General features: G+C 34.5%; 1 protein-coding gene across 8 annotated transcripts in view; it reads left to right on the forward strand.

Annotated features, from left to right (window-relative positions):
- Positions 1-9922: 9922 nt before the first annotated feature.
- The window catches only part of LOC143250568 (uncharacterized), a 140533-nt gene continuing 130787 nt past the window's right edge, over positions 9923-19668 (forward strand). For 2 of the 8 annotated variants that reach the window (XM_076501323.1, XM_076501324.1), the window contains exons 1-2: positions 9923-9961; positions 17297-17384. In XM_076501323.1, the coding sequence (XP_076357438.1) occupies positions 9938-9961; positions 17297-17384 (112 nt within the window). In that variant the 5' untranslated portion in view covers positions 9923-9937. Of the gene's footprint in view, positions 9962-10082; positions 10397-17296; positions 17385-19668 lie in introns of those variants that run through there. The other 6 variants (XM_076501325.1, XM_076501326.1, XM_076501322.1 and 3 more) reach the window with 5 other exon arrangements.

Here is a 19668-nt window from a genome sequence, read left to right on the forward strand (position 1 = left end):
GTGCCAACAGAACAGAAGCATTTAGACTCCAGGTTGATAAGGCCCCATCTTGTGATTTGAGCAGTTGGTCTATTACAGCAGTAGAGGAGCATGCAAAAGTGCATAACATCATACCATTCAGCTGTAACTTTACATGACTAATGATCCATTGTTAAGCTTTTATAATCTCAAGTCAGAAGAGGTGGTAGCTGACTTGGATGAAGTCATTGTCTTATTCCACTCCAGCACTGAAGATGAGGAAGAGTGTGTGAGTTTTTTCTTGTAGTAAAGCCACATCAGGTTATCTGCTGAGTCCACTGAGGGGAATTGAACCCCTGATTTTAGCATTGTAAACCTATAACCTTACCGCTGTACTAGCAGGGGATGATGAGGAAGAAAAAGATAGAATTACCTATCTGATTGTTCAGTACAAGTCAGAAGAAGCATTGTATCTTGAGGGGACACTTATCTCTGACAGTCTAAATAACTGCTGCTACTTACCTCTCAAGCAATTTGGTTGGAATTGCAACTGAAGACAAAATTTAGAAGGGTCGTATCGTTATGAAGCTAATAATGGAAAATAAATAATGCTTCTAGCTTTTTGAGCTACCAAACAGTATGTGAGGTACAATGTATGCACTGCCCTGTATGAATACCATTCAGTCATCAAAGAGTTATGACAGTCGATGATTGTATTATTACTGGTTGATAGGAAGTAACATTCCTTTGTTTAAAAATTACCATTTAATGTATACACTATATTGTGTGATTTCCATTTGATTACCAAGAAAGCTAGAATAGCTTTTATCAGCAGATGTATTGCTTAAAACATAAACAATTTGCACATTTGAAAATTATAGTTATGAGTTCAAAAATTCAGTTAAAAGACTTCGTGATCTATACCTTCTGATGTATTGAACAGAGTTTCACTATAGGATATATAAATATGATATTAGACAATAGTCCTTTGAGTAACATGGTTTAAGACAACTAATACCATATTAACTGAGGATAATAGGATCTCAAAAGCACAGTTGAAAGGAGTTTACTCCATGTGCTTTCTAAGTTAATGAATGATGTTTCTGAGGCAAAATGTCCGAGATGTTTTTCGAGAATCACCTGCTTGATCTAGTTGAATGGCAAGAATTCTATGGAGAATATTGCATAATTCCTCTTTCCAGTACACACAAACTTGGAAGTTACCTACTTTAAGTGAGGTAGTTGTGTTTAATTTGAATTTATATCAATATACTACAATAATTGCACTATTAATTAATTTTGACTTTAGATAATTCTAGCTGAAATATCTTAATTCATCTGAACTTGTCAGTAGCTATTTATTAAGTGATTCCTAAAAAGTTAAATGTACAAATTTGATGGGTCGCAAGTGACAGCCTTTGTTAATTAAAGCTACAAACAGTAGCTTTAGAACATAACCTGATGTGGCTACAAAGTAACAAGATTAAGACCAGAGATAATTTATTCAAAAAGCATTAGTGTATGTGATGATGAGTAATGAAGGTAAATATATATTGTAATACATGCACGTATGTGTGTGTGCTTGCAGGAACATTAAATCACGTTATTCCTCAGTGGTTTATAACATAACTGGATCAATTTTGTAACAAATATAATTATTAAGTCACATGTGAATGGAAACAGATAATTTGATCTGGGTGTTATGGTTTTGTGATGTGGAGTGGCCCATGATTACTCACCTGCAAGGTATTATTTGAAGATAAAGTGTGCCTGTTTTTTTCATAAATAATCCTGATAAAATGTTTCAGTTTCTGCACTGATATATTTAGCAGGAAGTGAATTTTCATGTAAAATAAGAATAAGGAAAGTCTCACACTAGGCTGAGAAAAAACACAGTTTGCCTTTTTCTTCAGTGGAAGTGGTACAAGAAATTTCATTTGCCTGAAAATTATTTTTTACCCTATAGGATCCATGGATGAAAATGTATTGTTAGTTTATGCATCAGACATTAAGGATCTGGTATGGCTTTAAAATATACTGGGGCTTGAAAGCTCCATTAATTAGTAAACCAACTAAACACTCTGGAGACAAAACCACAGTTCACCACTTCTACACCTGTGAAATCCTATCTACGAGTGCAATCAGGAGCAAGGGCCTTAATGTCTGCAGTGGTGGTAGTGAAGAAGGAATCAATGCACACATCAGAAGGATCTGATCAAACGTCTGTAAGATATTTAAAATTATAAGACAAAGGCACCAAGTATGCATTTAACTGCAGGGGGAATATTACATACTGAAGCCAAAGAAACTCTTCCTTGTATACATAGGGGCAGCAACAAGAGTTGCAAAAAGGGCAAGATTTTCTTCAGTGCATTGATACATTACCAATATCTACCACCACAGTGAAAGACATTCTAGCATTCAGAGTATGTACTTGCAATCCTAGGAAAAAGATGACAGTAAATGTTTCACAGGCAGTTGCAACACCAGCAGTAGCAACTGGAGAGAAAAGCCAGGTGAATGAAGGAAGTTTTACTTCAAAAATTCACCAGATGACTGGTGAAATGAAGTAAGGAGCCTCCTCAGCATCAGCAGTTGAGCCATTGTCAAAGAGGTCTCAAGAACTGACTTAGAACAAGTATGAACTCACCTTTTAGCAGATCCCTAACTTAAATAACATTTTCTGGAGATATCAGTGTTGAAGCTGAGGTCTGGGCTCTCTATAACAAAAAAGGGACAACTGTGGTGCAGAACCACACTTTAACCAAGCTTTGAAGAAGAAGTCTGTCATTTAAATGTTAAACTAGTAGACATAAAGAGGACACTGGCTAAAATCCAGTGATTTAAACTCATAACTTGACAAATGCAATGTTGAAGGAATTAATTTGCTTTGATGATTGAAGTAGGGGCAAAGGAGGTTAGATCTCATGATTACCCTGCTTCATGAAGTATAATTGTTTAAGCTAATTTAATGTAAGCTGTTGCAAGTGTATGCATTTTCCTTATGGTATTTTGCTTAGGTGTTATTTATATATATATATATACACCTGTGTCTTTCCTTTATTTTAGTCTAGGTCTTTCCAGTTATCATTATTAAAGCTGTTATGTTGTATTTTTAATGTTATAATTAGTTTTATGAACTTTTTTTGTGTGTGGTTCATTGTAAAAGTTAATATTTTTATGTCCATTGTTGTGTACAGCAAATACTTTGGTGCTCAAAGGTTACAATAATAAGCATGATTGTATATGTAACTGTTAAGTAACCTTATGGTAATGTTTGTTAAAGGGTTTGCGTTGAGATATAATATTATGGATCAACATTGATTTTTTATTCCATAATATATTAGCATATAATTGTGGTCTATTGAATTATGAGTTTTTTATGTTATTTATTCTTGGTTAAGGATTTAATTTTGCATTATATGCAGCTTCAGTAGTAGTGATTTATATGAATTACAATCTATGTTAGATGGTATTTTTGTCTATTGTGACCGTGCTATAGTTTTCTTTGCTCAGTGGTTGTAATATATGCATGTCATGGGTTTTAAGGAGCAACAGATCATTACTAAAATCTTCCATCAGCTCCCAAATAAAGTTTATTGGATTTATAATTAAAGTTAATTGTCAAATTCAAGACAGCCTGGCATAGCCAGGTGGTTAAGACACTTGACTTGTAATCCAAGGGTCACGGGTTCATATCCCTCTCACACCAAACATGCTTGCCCTTTCAGCTGTGGGGATGTCATAATGTGTGGTCAATCCCACTATTCATTGGTAAATGAGTTACCCAAGAGTTGGCAGTGAGTGGTGATGACTAGTTGCCTTCCCTCTAGTCTTGCACTGTTAAATTAGGGATAGTTAGCACAGATAACCCTCATGTAGTTTTGCACGAAATTCAAACCAATCAAATTAAAAACAAGTCTGAAGTAAGTAAAATGAGAAGTGTGGTATTTGAAAACAACATGTATCTCTCTCTTTTTTTAGCATTTATTTTGAATTTATTTTTTGTTGCATATATATGCATGTTTCAAATAACATAGCTTATAAAGCTGTCAAATTAATTTTGTTTATCAGCACCTTTGTTGTTCTCAAAGTGAATAATATCTCTGGGATACGCAAGGGTATCCATATCACATGTTTTCCACTATTTTTAGTGATAAAATAATGTTTAAATTTTTCATTTAGTTTGACTGAAATTGCTTAGTTTTAATTACTTTTGTGTCTGTTGTTCTTGGAGCATATAAGAACTCTCATACTTCACCTGTGAAAACGTACATGCATTCTTTCACTGGACAAGTGAATGATGTCTGTGTGTTGCACCCAACAAATGCTCTGAGAAAATGAACTATCTTGTATTGATGCTATAAAGAGGAGAAATGCAGTTTCTGCCATTCTAGATCCTATATTCTTTCTCAACTCTAATTGGCTTATGCTATAACTAATTCTAGAAAGATGCATCTAGAGAGAACAAAAGCTGAAGTTATATTTATGAATCTAGAAGATGATTGTCTAAGAATGTACACAAGTAAGCATAATATTTTTTTTTTTGCTTTGTTAGTAATAAAGATTATTTTACTTAACACAAATCAAGTCCACTTTGTTTATTTCTCACACAAGTTAAAACTCAGTCAATATTTCAAAGTTGGATTATTCCACAAACATTTCTTGTTTGTTCCTTGTTATGGCATATATATCATGAGTAGACACTGCTTCTGTGAAAGTGGGAATTCCCCTTACTCTTGGGTGCTGTCTTAAAAGCTTATTCGAAAATCACTCAATGAATTTACCAGCCAGAACACCTTCTGTGTTTGTAGAAGCCATTGTCAGGTATGTCTTTCCATGCAATTGGTTCAAATTGCTCACATGGGTGGCCAGTTCTTTGGTGACAGTCCTCTTCCAATCTTTCAACTTAGCTCAATAGAGCATTTGATTCTTTACTCAGTCTAATTGGCAATGCAATTGAAACACTGCTAAGTTGTTCTGTTACTCCTCATCCATATGTTTGATAGTATTCAGGGCTGGATTGTTTAAGCTCACAACTGGGCACTGAACAATCTGTTCCTGAGGTACCTGCTCCAGTTTGGAAACTCCTAAAACAGTTTAGGAACTGATCTGTGTCCTCTGTCACTGTTCCTTTTCGATTAAGAAGCCTTTCACTGGTACTCTGTCACCAAAATAGGTGATCAGTCTAATTCAAGGCTACAAAACAACTGTTATTCAAGATGCCTCATTATACAACCCTGTGTGACCCCTGGTGTTGTGAGTTTCCACTGATGATTTGGTGAACATTTAAGTTTGAAAAGGTATGTGACCCTATGTGTTGTTTTCATTCAAGGGTTGCTGTTGTCTCACCTATCAGAAAGAAGATTCTGACCAGTGGAATTCATCCATCATTAGCTCATCCAGCCTTTGTCCATTAGTCAGCAGTGGTGTTCACCAGATCTGGGGCTGTTGGACAACCGGCAACAGCCTAGGAATCCAGTAAAAACCTCTGCATGCATTTCAAACCAGTGCCAATTCAGTCTAGTTAATCTCAGTCATCTGCATTTACCCCAAAGAAATTATTTGCTCAAATAGTCTAATTACACCACACTCTAGCAACTTTCCTTGTATGAAAAGTTGCAAGCTGAATGGTAATGACAAAAGTCTCATGTCCTATCCTAGACTTGATGTCTCTCCCATGCTGCTAATGAATTGTTTATTTTGTTTGATTATAAATACTTTCACTTTCAACAAATGTTATTCTTTTTGCAAGGAACAAGTATTTAAATAAAGTAAACTTAAGAAATCAAACAGATGCTAGTTTACATGTTGTCATATAAAAAAAACTTTGCAATAAATTGTGATTTAAGAGCACTAGTATTTCTCCTTCCTACCTACGAGTAGTATTTTCAAGTAAAACCAATTTCCTGATAAGGATAAGTTAGACAGACCTATTAATAATGACAAATTCACTCAAGATATAGGGAGAGTAATTTTTATTGTGAAAAAAGATTTTTTTCATAGTGTGTTTGAAATGATTAGACTTGGCAGATTTGGCTTTATTTTGTTTTTGTTTATAATTAAGTACAAAGCTACACAATGGAATATCTGTGATCTGCCCACCATGAGTATCGAAAACCAAATTGTTGTGCTGTAAGTCCACAAACATACTGCTCGGCCACTGGGGGATGCAGATTTTGCAGAAATTAACACAATCTTTTTTATCAAACAAATAAAAAAGAAACACTTCTGCTAAAGTGATTAGCACAACAGTATTATTTTTCATGAGGTCAGTTTCTGTTAAACTATACATGATGATCTTGAAATAAGTCTTTACTTGACTAGTGGAACTGAACTGAAGATATGCCTGAATTTAACAAGTAAGCTCAGTTTCTTTATCCAGTTGACAGCATCACCTCATAACCTCTAGTTATACATAACATTGGTTTCCCATTACATTTAGACAACATCAACTTGGCCAGCAAAGGATATTACATTGTTAATCCTTTTAATCAGGGCCTGGCATGGCCAGGTGGTTAAGGCACTCAACTTGTAATCCAAGGTTCTTGGGTTCAAATCTCTGTCACACTAAAGATGCTCACCCTTTTAGCCATGGGTGTGTTATAATGTGATGGTCAATCCTACTATTTGTTGGTAAAAGAGTAGCCCAAGAATTTGCAGTGGGTGGTGATGACTGGCTACCTTCCCTCTAGTCTTACACTGCTAAATTAGGGATGGCTAGTGCAGATAGCCTTCATGTAGCATTATGCGAAATTCCAAAACAAAACAAACAAACCTTCTAATCAGGATGGTAAATGTTGCTGTAGTATGCTCTTGAGCAGCATAGAAATTGTTTATTACAGAGATCAAAGACACAAACTGGCTAGAACAAGGTAATCTATATGACTTTATGGATCATGTGTTTATGCTACAACTGCATACAAACCGAATACATTGAAAAAATATAGTTCCTGTGTAATTAAAGCATGAAGAAGACATATGATGAGTCAGTATATTGAAAAGGGTTAACATATGAAATTATCTGTGCAAAATAGTTGTTCTTCATGTTTAAAATTCAAGCAAACACGTATGTTTGTGTTTAGTTATGATAAAGAATGTGAATTTAGTTTTACTCTTCATGGTTTGGTTTGTTTTGAATTTCCCGCAAAGCCACTCAAGGGTTATCTGCACAAGCCGTCTCTAATTTAGCAGTGTAAGACTAGAGGGAAGGCTAGTCATCACCACCCACCACCAACTCTTAGGCTACTCTTTTGCCAACGAATAATGAGAATGACTGTCACATTATAATGCCCCCACGGCTGGAAGAGCGAGCATGTTTTGTGCGATGGGGATTTGAACCCACGACTCTCAGATTACCTTTTTATTTCATTTCAGTAAAAAAAAGACAGTTTTCGTATTGCTCCGTAATCGATATCTTGAGTGAATATTCTGTTAATTAGTTTAGTGATTCTCAAACTTTTTAAATGGCCCGGCATGGCCAAGTGTGTTAAGGCGTGCGACTCGTAATCTGAGGGTCGCGGGTTCGCATCCCCATCGCGCCAAACATACTCGTCCTCCCAGCCGTGGGGGCGTTATGATGTGACGGTCAATCCCACTATTCGTTGGTAAAAGAGTAGCCCAAGAGTTGGCGGTGGGTGGTGACGACTAGCTGCCTTCCATCTAGTATTACACTTCTAAATTAGGGACGGCTAGTACAGATAGCCCTCGAGTAGCTTTGTGCGAATTTCAAAAACAAACAAACTTTTTAGATTGCAAATCTTTTCGTCCTTTCCCACAAACGTTCAGTGATGGGAGATGAGACTACCGACTGTAGTTTCTCTAGTTCATTCACGATATTAATCACGTATATCCATAAGGATGGGTCGGTCTAACCCCTATTTTTGTAACATGAAAATGTGGTTATATAGTCATAGAACAGCTATTTATGATATTTAATGTTTTATATGTGGTCATCTCATAAGTAATGTCCGAAACTTTAATAGAGAAAGTGCATCATCATTTCTGTCTTTGTAGAAGGCTTTAATGACTAAAATATGTCGTAGGACATGCATAAAATGTTCAGACAAATAAAAGAAACCAATCCAACTTCACTTTTTCAGATCATTAATCAAATAAACCCGTATGAAGATGGATGTGTCTGAGGAGCACATTAGCATATCATATAATGCTTCATGAGTTTAAAAAATGCAACAGTGCAGCAGAAACTACACGAAACGTTCAAGGTATTTATGATGCAGAGTCTCTCAATGAAAGAAAATGCCGAAGGTTGTTTCAAAAATTCAGATCAGGTGATTACAGCTTAAGTGATGCGCCACGTTCGGGTCGTTCTGTTGAGTTTAATGATGACTTGCTGCTGGCTGCACTTGATGAAGGTTGTGCTGTAACAGTTGATGAACTAGCACAGAGGCTTAATTCAACCCATACTCATTTGCAACAGCTTGCTGAGGTGTCAAAACTGGGAAAATTGGTTCACCGTGATTTGACAGAAGCCAACCTCAGAGTAAAAGTGAACATTTGCACTTTGCTGCACTGTTGTGAACGTAACTCACCGTTTTTGGACAGGTTAGTGACTGGAGATCAAAAATGGATACATATTATAAATATGTTAAGCATTGCAGGTAAACTGGCTAAAGAACAGCAAAAAATGGACTTCCACCCAAGCAAAGTATTGTTAAGTGTTTGGTGGGATATTGTTGGTGTGATCCACTTTGAGTTGCTGCCACTCAATATAACGATTACATCAGACTTCTATTGTCAACAGTTAGAGCGTTTGAATGTTGCACTGAAAGAAAAGAGGCACGATTTAATCAGTCGTAAAGGTGTTGTGTTACACCAAAATAATGCACGGCCCCATACAGTAAAGATCACATGTGTAAAAATTGAAGAGCTAGACTGGGAAAAACTTCCACGCCCTCCTTATTCTATAGACTTTGCCCCATCTGAACTATCTTGATGGAAAAGAGCTTGGATCACACGAAGATGTCAAAACCACCTTTTCTACATTTTGTCCTCCATACCCCAATAATTTTATAGAAGTGGCATTCAGAAGCTTGTGAATCGTTGGCAAGAATTAATTAATAATAATGGAACATACATTATTGATTAAACAACATTAAGAGCGTTTGAAATTCTTTTTCTTTTTTTGAACCTAAAATCGGACATTACTTAAGGGATGACCTGATACATAGTCTACGTTCTTCTAAGGAAGCATTAAGATTTTTGTGGTTCGAAACATTTGCACCTCCCTAGATCCTCATAGTATTGGTAAGTTTGGCATGATGATTATGCTTCTTACAATGTGCATTGGCTTTTCATCTCACAAATTAGAACCCCCTTTTAAACATTCTGCATACTGTCCTGTTAATTGCGGTAACTATCTATATCTGAATCTTCTCATGGACCTGAGAATGCTTTCTATCCCCTTCCTTGTTTGAGAATAAACTTAGTGAATCTATCTGATATAGTTCTAACTTTAATTCATTTTCACTTGTACATACCACAGCAGTATCTGGACTTTAGTTGACAATATAATTTATCCATACTGTCAAAATCCACCAGAGATGGCAAAAACTTTATTATCAGTAGATACCACTCTTTTTTTGTCCAATTTTTGGTCAAGTGTATTAAGTGACTAACCTCTTCTTTCCCTTTCTTCCCCAGTGGTATATCGTTAAATCTGAAGGCTTAAAAAGGGAAAACTGGATTTTGACTCCCGAGCTGGGCACCGCATAAACAGTCCATAAACAGACTAATGTCTAGAGTAATAAACAGTTAATGCAAAAAAAACAACAACAACGAGCTATGGCATATTCCTGAGAGAGCTAATGATTTAAAGAATGCTTTATTACAATTGAATAAAGTGTTTACTAGCATTTATTCAATGTTTAATAAAATATACATTAATATATTACAACAAATTACTACCATTGTTACGCTGGTTAAGACTTTATTTAAATTAGTCTGGCCTTTTCAGCTCATGCACATTTTGTGTGGATCACTGGTTAGTATTTTATGGTATCTTTCAAGGTTTTAGTTTCTTAAACTGACTTAAAGTTATGATTGACATGTTAAAATGTGTTCGTTCTGAGTTTTAAACTGAACAAATCTATGCTACATAATTGCAGTTAAACAGTAGCGCCACTAAACGATAATACATACGAAATACAAATATGCTGCAATGTTTGAAATTTAGGCTTAGCGTATTTAAAAATTATAGATAGTATTTATGTTGATGGTTGAACGACGTGTTCGAAAGTACTTGACAGAAGTGTATTGCGAAACTTAGAGTAAAGAAGTGAAAGTGGGCACATGCTTAATTCTGTTTGGAGTTTGTGCCGCGCTTGCCCCACAACTGCAGACGAAAAGGTAATGTCATACAGAATTAATATCGAGGAGTATAGTTCATGTCGCTGTTAGCATTTTTGGGATGAGCCAGGTACTGTTTATTGAATTGTATTATTAAGGCTAGGTTTGGTTTCATCGTTTAAATGTATTGCAGAAAAGCATACTATTGAAGTATGGACTATTTTTTTATTTTATTTTTTATAAAGTTGAAAAAATATGTACATTACTTAAACGATATCTCATTCTACTTTAAATTATATAATTGTACTGTTAAGTATCATACCACAACCAGTAGTAACGAGTGTAACAATAATATGAACTTAATCGTAATGATAAGTTATTAAACATCTGTTTTTTAAAATAAGTTCATAGTGTTACCAACGTTTTCTTTTTAAATAAGGTGTAAAGAATATTGCATTTTTGTTAGTTTATACAGTTATTTAAGTGAGTAAAAGAACTAAATTATATGTCTTCTAATTATGTTTCATTCCTCTACATAACTCACTAAACTGCTAGTGAAACCTGGAATAATGTGTATAGTTATGATCTTATCTGATGCAGAATACTTGTTACTTACTATTAGAATGGTTTTAGGTGTGAGATTTAAGATGATTATTTTCTACACATAGGCTATGGTCTCGTTTATTTTCGAGAAAAGAAAGTTAAGAGGTGAAGCCTACAATTTTATCTTAGTGGATCAATAGGATAAATACTTCTGAATCCTTTGTTATATTCTAAATGCAGTAGGATATAAGATGTGTGTAAAAGCAAGTGCAAGATAATACATTTGGGTTTTCATAGCTTGGATCATGTTTAAATTTTAATATAGATAGTAACCTAACTCAGTAACTGGTAGTGTGACAGAATAAAAAAGGATTTGACATAATAATGGATGAGCTACTAAGCCAACCAAGAAGTGAAGTGTTGTGCTAGTAGTAGTAGTAAAATTAATAGAATTGTAGGATCTCTTTATAGACATATTGATTATACAAATACAAGTCAAAAGAGGTAATTATTTCTTTACAGTAACCAGTTAGGCCTTACTTGCAGTACTGTGTACATTTTGGTTTTCTTATCTAGAAACAAGTTATTTATTACAAAGGATTTAGTGTGTTTGGATATCAAAGCTGGTGGGAAGAAATTTTGTTGTGTAACAGACTACACAGGGGTTAGAAAACTTAGTTTCTAACTCAGATGGTTATTAAATAGAGACTATTTAATAGTCTCTACGTTTTTTTTCCCTGTAAATTCCCTGTATTTCATTAATAGGGAAGATTTTGGCAATCATTTATTGCTAGAATACTGTTTTGTTAAATAGTTATTAATGAAAAAAAATTTCTTTTTTTGTATTTGACTTATGTAAAAACTCAAGGATGATGGTTTAAAATGCATATAATTGAAAAATCAATATATGTGGAATATTAATAATTGATAACTGATATGGATGTAACACAAAGCCCATAGAAACCAGGTAATACTTTAAATTATAAACTGTGGACATACTGATTATAAAAATCAAACTAAAACAAAAGCATCAAATATAGTTTTTATCTAATTTTTTAATTAGTATGTCCACATTTTTTAATTGGTTGATGTAGAATAAACTTCACCGCATAAAAATCTAACTAGTTAAAAATTCACTTTATGAAGTATTGCATTCATTGAAATTTGAAAGCTTGAGTTTACAAAATATTATAATATTTAAGAAATGCATTGCAGTTAATGGTAGAGAATGTTTCAGACTTCTTGTCATGTTAGATGTACCCAATGCAAACAGGAGACTTTTAAGTTGTAAAATATGTATTAACCCTTTCACTACGGACTTAGTATAATATATACAAGTTCATTTACACATTTGCACATGTTAAGTATTTGCACTATAACTTTTGGTACAGCATGGTATCTGTACAGAATTCAGTTGTCTTTTATTAAAGATTACAAGTTTTTTGTGTGCAAAAAATCATATACTTTAATGAAATATTTTTATTAAAGATTTGTTTGTGAAAGTAAGTCTTTTTTGTTACTAGTCTGAGTGTGATTTGATTTCGTGTTGTGGTTAAGAAAACTAATTTTTGTTACATAAGTCTCATATTATTTGCATAATCTCTTAAAACCTCTTAAATACATTTCAAATTTTTGTTTTCACTGATACTTTATATTTTGTTATTTTCTATACTCTAACTGTATGGGGTCTGTCACTTGAACAACCTTGCAACCATCATAAAAAAAAAAAAAGGAAATGAATATAAATTGTGCTTTTTTGGTGCTAGAACGACCATATATTATAACAATAAAATACAAATGTTTTGTTTAAGTAGCTTAAGTCTCAACACTATATATATTTTACTTTTTATTTATTGACATTCCAGTCATACTTAGCTAACATTATGTAACTTGCATTGATGCAGTGTACAGGCACTCAGGTCACCTGTCCAGTAATATGGAACTGACCTGTAGTTTTCCCTGTATTAGTTGTGTTGTAGTGGACTAGTATTTTGTAATATACAGCCATATTTCAACTGTTATACATTTTATATATATATAGATTATTACTATTTACAAATAAATTATTAAACTTATTTTTCTTAGAATATAGAACAATAAATCTAGAAGCAAACAATTATCTTTTCTCACTATGACCTTTGCACTCAGAAGCCTTTTTAAAATTTTGCACATGGAGGATATCAAACAAATTGAATATTTTATGGTTATATATATGTATGTACACAGTTGAATAACCAAAAATCATAAATAACTACACTAATATAGAGTTCCACTACAATTTATCAAGCTTAGTAACTAAGGTATATTTGGATTTTAAAAAATAAACTTTGAACAGACTATAAAGACACACCCTACTTCATCTTGGATTGAAAGAACATGGTAGTTTTTTAAAGATTAAATTGTTTGAGAAAATCGCTCTGGGGACATTCTAAGGTGTTTGTTGGTTATTTACATGTCATTTATTGTAGTCAGAGTATATAAGAGATCGTTTCCAAAATTTGAAAGAGGTGGATGGGCCCACTGTGTTTGATTCAGTAATAAGCCAAATCTCGGCAAAATAAAAAGATACGAGGTTCTTATTTTATATTCTAGCTTGTCAGTATTAGTAATTTGGGTTCCTGATTTGTACAAAATTACTCTTAGTATTTCAGCAAAACAAACATTTAACTTTAAACTGTGCTGCATTAAACATACCATGTAACTAAAATCTGTATTTAAATGTATTCTTTTCATGTTTAAATAAGAAATTAACTTCTATATAATATTAGAGCTTGAATTATATTCCACAGTTTGATTCCAAATTTATTGATATAAGTTCATAAAATGGTAGGTCAATTAAATTTTGAATGCATGTCAATAAACATGATGATATGGCCTTTGACATGAAAGGGTTAACTGGTTATACTCCCCTTTGTCATTTTTTTGCCACAGACATGCAAGTTACTTGAGTATTGTCCAAGGGACTTGTTATCCATTTCCTTTACCCTCCTCCATTATCTTAGGTACCTGTTTCTTTTCCATTGTCTCAAGATTCTACCACCAGTCAATGCCTGTCTCAGGTAGTATAGGATCTTCTCATCCAAAATCCATTCAAACCTGTCACTTAGTCTTCTCTTTTTTTTTTATTCCAGGCTGTTTGTGGTACCCAAGAAAAGTGGGGAGTGGCAGCCTGTGATTGATTTATCTGTCTCAATCAATTTTTGGTTCTACCCCAATTTACCATAGTATTTTCTCACCCTTAGGTAGGCTTTTTCTCTGGGTTTGTGGATGATCAAGGTAAATGCCACAAATATGTACTTGCATTTTCTAATATCTCATCTGTGAAGGTGCTGTCTTGAGTTTGTTCATCATGGGGAAATTTATCAATTTTTCTCCCTGCTTTTTGGTCTTGCTTTGGCCTTGTATGTTTTTTGTAGGATGGTAAAGGCTAAAGTGCTATTCTCATTCAGAGCTACTCTCGCCATACAAAAGTACTTTTTTATATATTTTTACATGCCACAAGCCTCGAGTTCTGCATGCTTTTCCATTAAATGTAAGGTATCAAATAACCTGAAATGTAAACAAAATCGTGAGATACTTTAGAGAATACCATCAAGCTTCAGGTTGATGGTCTCTGTTTAGAATATTTTACCATATCAGTATCCCAGAACTACTGACTGTACTTCATGCATTGGATCATTTTCTATATCTTGCCAGGAATCATCTGGTTGTGATCCATTCTGAAAATTCTGTAGTGGTGGTTAATATCAACCACCTAGGTAGTACTCTTTGTGGTCAAACCTTGTATCTCCTTTTTATGGCCTGTGGTTTTGGTATTTTTTTCCTTTTGTTCCATGTTCTGGATGCATTCAGTATTGTTATGGATTGTCTATCCTATTCTGATCAATTTTATCTGACAGAGCATTCTCTTGATCCTTTTGTTTTTCCAGTGGCTGTGTCTTCAGGGAGATACTTCTCACCCAGATACACTTGCTATATTCATCAGTTCTAAGTAACCTATATTTTGATCTCAAATTCCTCATCCACTTGCTTTGACTGTCAATGCATTCAATTGAGATTGGATAAATAAATACCTGTATGTTTATCCTCTTATCTGTCTTTTTACCAGGGTTATTTCAATCATCCACTCCACTCCATGTCAAGTTTTTCTGATTGCTACTTGCTGGCTGGCACAACAGTGGGTTGTATGGCTGCACCAACTGTAATGTGTACCTTCATTACCCCTTCCTCTTACTCCATCCCATCTATGTCAGCCTTGGTCACCACCATTTCATCTGGGCCTTTATATCCACCACATTCTTGTATGATTTTTATGTGGTCTGGTCCCTGGCAAGAAGATTCAGTTTGTTCTTGCAGGTCACTTTTTGTTTTGTTTTTTAACTTGTTCCATTTGTTTTTTTCTGTAGAGATGGTCATCAATATAAGTGGAATGTTTTTCACCATTGGTCTTTGGGTCAAGGGTTTTCCTCTGCTCAACCCACTGTTCCTTTTCTTATGGATTTCTTCACTTGGCTATTTGATCGGGGGTTTTCTGTCTTCTTGATTGCAGGTTATCAGACTGCCATATTCCACACTTGTTTTTCCAGGTGCTGTAAGGTTTTACCTCAACTACCCTTTTCCTTTTATTGTGTTGCTTACAGATTTGGGATTGAGATTCCAATATATTTAAGTGCAGATTTTTATCCAACCATTGTTCTCTCTCATTTGGATGTGCTCTTTCCATTTTCCACCCACATCTATGAAAATATCTTTCCACACTGAATGAACAGTGTACCTTTGATCTGCTAATGCAAGGATCTTTTCTTATAGGGTGTTTCTTTTTTGTTATGCTTTTAAAAAGTACTTTTTTTTCCTTTGTACTGATTTCTCCACCTATTCAGTGTGGGTTTCTAGCTATTTATATGAGTGGAGGTAATGTATCACATTGGAAGTTATAATTTTCTTATACTGAAAATACACTTCCAGTAGGTACTTACATTCACTCACACTTCCCACTTTCTTCTCCTCACTGAAAACTGGTACTTCCTTTTTCTCCCAAAACTTGAAGTGGTAATTTGGTTGAATTGAATAGCAGGGATCACATGTCAGGAGGGTGTGTCATACTCCTGTTGTTGGAAGGTTGTCACATGATTGTTTGCATACAAGCCACAGTTCAACCAATTTGATTGTAAACTTTGTGGAAGCTCAAGGCTTATGCCATGTGGAAATTATTTTTGAGATCACTCCAGGTTCCCACCTTTTACATTTTGATGACAATTTATTTAAGGGCAGGAAGTATACCTGACTCGGAAGTCGTGCAGTCTCCCACAGGTGTATTGGTTTTAATTCATTCTTGCACTCAATAGTTTTTGTTTGGATGCTTTCTAATTGGGGGATCATCTTTTCATCATTCCCTCTACTGGTCTAATGTGGGATTTTAGTTTTTTGTGAGGTGAAGATATATCAGAAGTTAACATTTTTCTAAATTGAAAATTTGTTTACCATAGGTACCTCCTTTCATGTTTTCCACCCACATTCCTCTCTTCTGGTGTAGTTTGGAGTGATATGATTAATCTCAAAGTAGTTAAAGCTGCAAGATTAGAGAGGGCAATAGTTATGATAGTGATATTTTCACACTTCTTTTGGTAGTGGGTTAATGCATAATCCTTTGCATGTTGTATGCAGAAATAAGTGGGAGTATCAAAGTTAGTAGTGAGTAAAATCTTGCACCCATAAAAGCAATATAAGTTTTGAAAGCTTTTTGTGAGAGAGATATCTATTGGAATTACATTTTCACTTCAGGAAAATGTTAACTTTCAAGAAATGTAATAAATTGAGTATATTTGAAAAGGTAAGAAATAAGAATGCATATTGTGGTAAATATGCCCACTAAGTTGTTTGTATATAGTAAGAACTACACCTGAGTATATGTTATAACTGAATGATGATGAAGTTGCAGTAAGGTGAAAATAAGATTTTATTTAGGATACCAATTTTGTTTGGAAAAGAAGAGGCTGGAGAGGTAATCCACACCACCACCAAAACGATTAGAAGAAAAATGATGATAATTTATGCTTTTCCTGTATGTACTGTAAATCTAAAGCACTATCCAATGGCCATTCAAATATTCTTGCATTTTTACTTCAGAAAAATCCAAAAACCTCCAAGGGCTGATAGGTACTCTGACCTTCAGTTGAAATTAGCCTCTATGAAATGAAATGTTGTGTGGTGTTGCTGATTGTAATCCAAAGCTAAGTTGAAACTCTAGTATAATGTACAATCATTCTTAATTCTTATGAAAACAATACAAGTGCACAAAGGTGAAAGGTTTATAAGAGAGTATTTTATAGGTGTACTCTTTATGTTGTTCTTTAAATCTGAAATAGTATTCTGTTATCAGTCTATGTTGTTGTTTTTTACACCATTTTAATATATATTTTACAAGAATTGAATTGAAAAAAGCTGTATATTTATTGTCAAGAATTAACAAAGTTTTATTAATTTACAGTTGCCAACAGAATACAAGAACAAATTTTCGTGGCACCAAGACTATCAACTCACATCCTATGAGGTTCTTAGTAAACCTCCAGAAAGTGGTGAGTAGCCATTTCTTTGAGATTTTAGATATTTGAATTAAATGCTTCATATGTATGTATGTATGTATATATCAATTTTAGGAAGATTTGGCAAAGAAACATCAAGTATGTCTACTTGTTAATGAGACAAAGCCTAACAGAGGGAAAGAAAAATCTGTTTGTTACTTTGTTCAGTATTTTCAGAGTAATGATGAAAGTGACAAATGTGACAGAAGTTTTGTTAATGATTTAAAACAAGATAATTTTACTGTCAGAAAGTGAGCTGTACATTGCTAGTAATGCAGAGCTTTGAAGTAATTGATTTTGAAAAGAGTGAGATTTTGTGTTGACAGCAATGTCATATTGTGAGGTGTTCATCTGTATGTGTGGAGAGGATCTGGGGACCCTTTCCTTGAAAATTTTAAAAATATTAGAGGCAGAACTATGCATATCAAACAGTTTTTAAATCTTTATAGGCAACATTTTTAAAGAGCATTTTATGATGGAATTCTTTATAAACCTTGTAGACAATTTTAAAACTATACCACAAAATGTCAATATTATTTTCACGACAAAGTCTTTGCATGTACCATGTTGTTGTTTATATTATGTGTATCTTCTTTTGCTTGTTCTAGTAAATCTCTTGTGAGAGTTCATATTCACAACAGGAATCTATGCTAACTATTATGATGGTTATCAGTGAGCCAAGTGTTCCATTAACTTAAAATGACAGTTGAAATGAGGTTTTGTTTTCTTTCAAATCATTGAAAATACATGTTCTCCAGCTTCATTTGAATGTAGTAGAATCATAACAGTTTTAGCAACTTTATCCTGTCTACCAAATTTTAAAGTCCCATTTGCTAGTTTAATGGAATAAAATGTCCCCATATAACATTTGTTTGAACAGTTGAGACAGTTTCTTCAACACCATCATCACTAGGTAAATATAACTTAGCAGCAGTACAAATGCTTTTTGGGATATTGATGTTCTGCAGAAATTGATACTCTCTGAACATTTAGTGAAGCATCTCCAGTTTTCTGGTATTAAGATTAAAGGAGGCAGGGTACATTTCAAGAAAGAACTCCACATCTTTGAAACTTCATTGCCTCTTTGGAGCTGTACATGGTGAGGGAGCCTCCCAGAGAAGATTCTGTACTTTCAGTTTACCTCCTGTGTGGTCTAAACATCCACCTATGTGTTTGCTGTGTGTGGTGACCCACGAAAGAGAGGAGAGGATCCTGGTGTTTGAGGGGCCCAACTCTAACACTCCACTTTGGCTAGGGTAAACCAAGTACTATTATTGAACATTATGACTGATGCTGGTGTTTGGTATAGTATTCATGAAACCTTGGCATTGTTGCAGTGTTCTTGTTTGGCATTATATTGTGTCCCCTTGTAGGGCTCCATAGTAGGTGGGGTCAGTGGGCACCAAAATATTCTTTCTTTATTGTTGATCTCCCAACTCAAAGTAAAAATAAAATAAAAAACAGACTATAAGTAAACAATCATGTCTTGAAGATTCTGAACAGCAATTTCAACTTCTTCAAAACCTGTATCTCATTTTCTGATATAGCATTCTTTATCAGACAAATCTTTTATTCAGAAGAGACTAGCGAGGCTTGCTGGCTCTTCTAAGTCAGTCAAAAAATTTGTTCTTGGGACATCTTGATGGAAACGTCCACTACAAAACAGAGTGAACTGCTCTTGCATTCGAAGACCATTGGGGATATACCCATTGAGGTTACTTCTTATGCTAGTTTGAATTCATCACGAGGTGTTATTGTTGAGAGGGATTTGAAGAACATCCTCAAGTCAGAGATCCTCACTGATTTCTCCACCCAAGGAGTTGTTGCAGAGAGGCATATCTCCACTCTCAAAGATGGAATTATGATGCTGACTAATATCCTAATTTTAACATTTACATTGCCACATCCACCTCCCACCATCAAGTTGGGTTATCTGGATTGCAGTGTAAGGCCATATTATTTCAAATCCTCTCAGATGCTACTGATGTCAGTGGTTCCATCAGTTGAAGACATCATGTTCTTGTTCTTTGATGTGTGCTCGTTGTGGTGGCAAGGACCATAATGCCTGTGAATGCAAAATGGACCCTCATTCTGCTAACTGTACTGGCTACTGCCCATCTTTTGTTTTTGCCCTAGTTGAGTGGAGAGAAAGGAGGTACAGCATTTGAAAACAGTTCACAACATTTTTTACCTTAAGGCTTGAAGATAACTGTCCACCACTCCATTTCAGATGTGTGCTGCTGCGCTCCCTTTCACTGTTATAGTGGGAGTGCAGATA

Source organism: Tachypleus tridentatus, chromosome 5, assembly GCF_004210375.1.
Source record: "Tachypleus tridentatus isolate NWPU-2018 chromosome 5, ASM421037v1, whole genome shotgun sequence".
NCBI classification, from domain to species: Eukaryota; Metazoa; Arthropoda; class Merostomata; order Xiphosura; family Limulidae; genus Tachypleus; species Tachypleus tridentatus.